This window comes from Hippocampus comes, unplaced genomic scaffold, assembly GCF_001891065.2.
Source record: "Hippocampus comes isolate QL1 unplaced genomic scaffold, H_comes_QL1_v1.1 scaffold106, whole genome shotgun sequence".
In the NCBI taxonomy this organism is placed as follows: Eukaryota; Metazoa; Chordata; class Actinopteri; order Syngnathiformes; family Syngnathidae; genus Hippocampus; species Hippocampus comes.
The window spans coordinates 1,125,694-1,129,857 of record NW_017842055.1 but is presented as its reverse complement, the minus strand read 5'-3'; the positions used below and the strand labels follow the sequence as shown (position 1 = coordinate 1,129,857).

Sequence of the window (4,164 nt, the reverse complement as noted above, 5' to 3'; positions counted from 1 at the left end):
TCAGCGAGAGAGAAGCCCGACCCGACCCGAACCCGAACCAATGATTGACATTTTAGGGCCCGACCCGAACTCGGGCTCGGGCGGCCCGATCTTACCTCTACACCAAAGGCGCCCTCGCTCAAGAGTATCCAGCTGCAGGCTCGGAGGAGGGTCGCTTCAGGCAATGGGCGACATACGCCGGAAGTGGCTGTGGTAAATTTCGGCAAATTGATTTCAAAAATAAAGTCCCAAAGTGGCTGTGGTCAGTTGAGGCATTTAACTGTACACTTATCAAGACTTATCTATCGATCTAGATTTAAATTATTTTATCTTTCTTTCAAAATGAAGTTAAGATTATTCATATTTTTTTCTCAAACTAATTGGAGATAGAATTACTTTGACAATCAAATACTGTACTTTATAATGCCACTTTTTCTTTTACCTTTTGATCTGCTTCAATATTGTAACAAATTTAGAATGAAAATAGGGCTTTTCTCGGTCATGTTTAGATGAGATTCAAATGAAATGAATTACAGATTCGATTTGGTGGCTGACATCATCCTCGATTCCAAATTTCAGATCAAGTCACCCAAGTCCCACGTGCCTACGCTGCTTTTCTCAGCGACTATGTAGCCACATGGCATCTCTAAACGATTCTATCCATAGAAAATCGATATTGATGTGAGGACGCATTTACAACCACATTTACATTTGCAATGACTTCCTTCATTGAAGTGAAATTATGAGCGATGTACAGACGATGAATCAAATACAATGGCGCAGCCTGTTCGGGAATCGATTCACACCGTTCAAAGCCACGCCGTGCGCAACAGACGAGATGCGTTCGAAAAATGCACATCGCCTTCTGATTGAAAAAGGAAAGAAAAAAAAAACCACGACGCCGGTCAAGAGCACGTTTTAATCAGAGGGCGGCTTTATGCGTCCACAAATGTATTTTCGATGCCGGGGAGCAACATGTTAAGAAAGAACGCAGTTGTTGCTTTTTGGCCGTTTGCGCGTGGTCAGTTGAGCGCCGCGGTCGGCGGCTCCTATCCCGGCGCCGCACTTGCGGACGAGCTCCTGATTGCTGAGGTGGCGAATCCGGAGGGGTCGGGGTATGGGCTCCCCGAGGAAGTAACCTTCGTCCTCCGATTCCGACGACGACGAGCAGGTCGAGCACGAGTCGTCGCCGTCGTCGTCGTCCCAGGAGTATTGATTCAAGCCCGCGCGCTGCCCGGCCGCCGGGTTCTGGAGCGTCAGGTCGGACGCGGTCCTGGGGCACTGGCCGAAAAGTTGCGGTCGGAACCCCCCTCCCTCTCCTCCTCCTCCCGTGACTCCAAAGCGCTCCTTGGCACTCCTCCGGGCAGGGAAGCGGTCGTCGTCCTCGCGAACGCGAAGCCGCAGTCTTTCTTCAGGTCTCGGCCGACACTCCGCCACCGAGTTGAGAGCGTTTTCTGAGCGAGATCGGCGGGATCTTCCGGAGCGGCGGCGGTGGCGTCTGCGTCTCGGAGGGGCTTCCTCTGGCACTTGGATCCGGACACTTGAACCTCCGGCGCCTCCCCCGACGCCGCCGCTTAGCCCGCGCTCCCTTATGGGCGGCAGGCGGGCGGCGTTGGCGCCGCTCGCCAAATTCCTTCCGTCGTCGTCGTCCCGACGGGCGAATCCGGGAGGGAAATGAGCGGAGCTCTTGCCCGTCTCCACACCGGAGGGCTCACCGGAGTTCACGTGGCGCCGAGAAGACCCGGAAGGATCGATTCCCACGTGGGGCTGACCGCCGTTGACGTGACGAAGGGAGTCGGAGCTCCGAAAGCGCACCGAGGAGTTGGGAGCGTTCAAGGAGCGTTTCTCCGAGACGCCGGGTCCGGAGTTTTTGCTCAGATCGGGCATGGAGAAACGCGACAGTTGCGCCGGTCGCGTTCCGTCTCCTGGGGCGGAGTCGCCTGCGAGGTACAACAATTGACGGTCGCGTCGCCGCGTCAAAAGCGAATGGCCGCGGCGCCACCCACCCGCCGTGTCGGAGAGGGCCAAGGACTCGGCGGATCCCCCCGGGGTCCGCTCGAGAGGCGTCGGCCGCTCCGCCAGATGAAGCGCGCCGATGGGGTTTGGGCTTGTGGGCGTCCGGGCGTCCGGCGGGGGAGCGGCCTCCCCGTCCCTCCGAAAGCCACGCAGACCGACGGAGCGCTCGCGTGCGGAAAAGCCGCCGTTCTGTCGCTTGGGCCGAGGCGCCTCGGCGAGACTCGTCCGGGTCGCGAGCTCCGGGGGCCGGCCGGCGGTCTCCTCGGACCGCCGGTCTCCCCGACCCTGCGGTCTTGCTGTTGCTGTTTCTGCCCGGTGCTTGGTGAGTTGGAGGAAGTTCTGACATCGCGCTGACTGAGGAGCTGCGGAGGGCTGGGCCTTGCGCTCGTTTCGGCTCGGGATTCAAATTTGGAACCGTCGACAATTTGCTCCCGCTCCCGGTCCCGATCCCGGTCATTGTCCTGCCAGGCAGCCGGCTCGCGCGTCAAAGCGGGTGTTTGGCTGGAGAGACTCAGTAGGTCCATTTGGAAAGACAAGGGGTCCACTCGGCCCCACGAGGTCTCCGTCCGCCCCCCGCCACCGCTCTTCGGCGCCTCGGAGCCGCGTCCGGACTCTGTGGCGGAGCGAGCGCTTTGAAAGGCGCGATCCGAGGAATCCGAGCCGTCGGGTTCCTCGCCCGCGCCGCAGGACCGGGAGCAGAAGATCCGCCCCCGCTCGGGCAGGAAGGGGCGACCCAGCAGCGGGCGTTTGCAGCGGGCGCAACAAAAGCAACCCTCGGAGGCGTGCCAGTGCCGCCCGTCGTACGTCATTTGGCCCTGGTCGATGCCTGCGGGAAGGACCGCAAGAGGAAACGAGCCGTTACAAGACGGACGTTGTGAAAAACGGCCATCGCTATTTCCAAAGGAGCCCGAGACTCCGATCAAAGCGCCCTTTGCGGCAATCTCTTTGCAATTTGACCGGTCGTGAAGGACGGAAGCGTTTTGCGTCGCCGATGTTTTTTGGAATTGAGTCATGGCAGCCAGCGGCTTATCAAGCATCGCTTTTGGAATCGTTTCGGGGATTGTCGATGACATTGTCGGGTGACGGCATCGCTTTTGGAATTCATTTGGATGTGGGCTGCACGTGAGTCGTGGAGCCTTTGTCTTGTCGGGGAAGCCAAGACAACAAGTGGTCTCAAAAATCAGGAGATGGATTTGAAAAAAACACGGAGGGACACCGTTCGCGGATATGTCGGCGCGTCTCGCGCTCTCGCTTTATCTTGTGAAGGTCGGCGCGATCGGCATTTGGAGTGGCTCAAGCAAATGCGCGCTTGCGCATGAGCGGGCGACTCGGCTTGCGCGCGAAATCACCGGTCAGCGCTCAAAGGTACGAGCGCTGACCGTGAAATGCGTCGGATGTTCAATTCCCGTTGCGCCTTCCGGGTCCCGATTTTATGGCCCGACGCGCGGCCCTATTTGGAAGAAGCAAAGAGCGCCGCGTACCGATGCGCTCGCCGCAGGAATGGCAGTCCTCGGCGTAGAGGGATTGGAAGCAGCGGCAGCAGTACGGGTCGCCCTCCTTCATGATGTAGCGCCGGCCTCCGAGCGCGCCCCCGCACTCCGAGCAGCAGAAGTGCTTCGTGTGCCAGTGACGCCCTTCCGCTTCGGTGCACTCGTCCGCCAAGATGATCTGAGAAGGGACGGACGGAGGGAGGGATCAAAGAGCGCCTTTTCGCAGAGAACGCCTCACGCGTGACGGCGGCGACCAAAGCGACGTCCGTGTTTTTCGTACCAGCGGATCGGCACGCTTCCGCGCGGAGGAGCTTTGGTTGGCGAGGTCGAAGGAGATCCATTTCCGTCCCGTATACGGGACATATTTGCCGCGGTTAAGCCGCTTGAAATGCTCGGCGGCTGCTCCGCGGTATCAAGCGAGGGCGCCCTCCCGACGGAGCGCATCTTCCGGCTGAGGCGCGATTAACCATCGCGGCGCCGTGCGTGCGTTGGTTCGTTCGGGCGAGGGCCGACGCCTCATCAAACGACACCGCGTCACCAAATCGTTCTTTTTTGTTGACTGACTGCACAGGACGCAAACGCAACAAGGGCTGTTTCAAAGTGTTCTCCAAATAAAGTGGACTTGAGTATATGGGACTGTTGCAAACAGAGGACCCACGACACCCCCCCCCACCCCCCC

General features: G+C 58.9%; 1 protein-coding gene across 1 annotated transcript in view; it reads right to left on the bottom strand.

The window, feature by feature from the left end:
* Nucleotides 1–771: 771 nt before the first annotated feature.
* Nucleotides 772–4,164, bottom strand: part of LOC109510308 (prickle-like protein 2) — an 8,983-nt gene continuing 5,590 nt past the window's right edge. The window contains 4 exon segments of the mRNA XM_019860522.1: nt 772–1,919; nt 1,986–2,243; nt 2,246–2,821; nt 3,477–3,671. Of these exon segments, the coding sequence (XP_019716081.1) occupies nt 958–1,919; nt 1,986–2,243; nt 2,246–2,821; nt 3,477–3,671 (1,991 nt within the window). The 3' untranslated portion in view covers nt 772–957.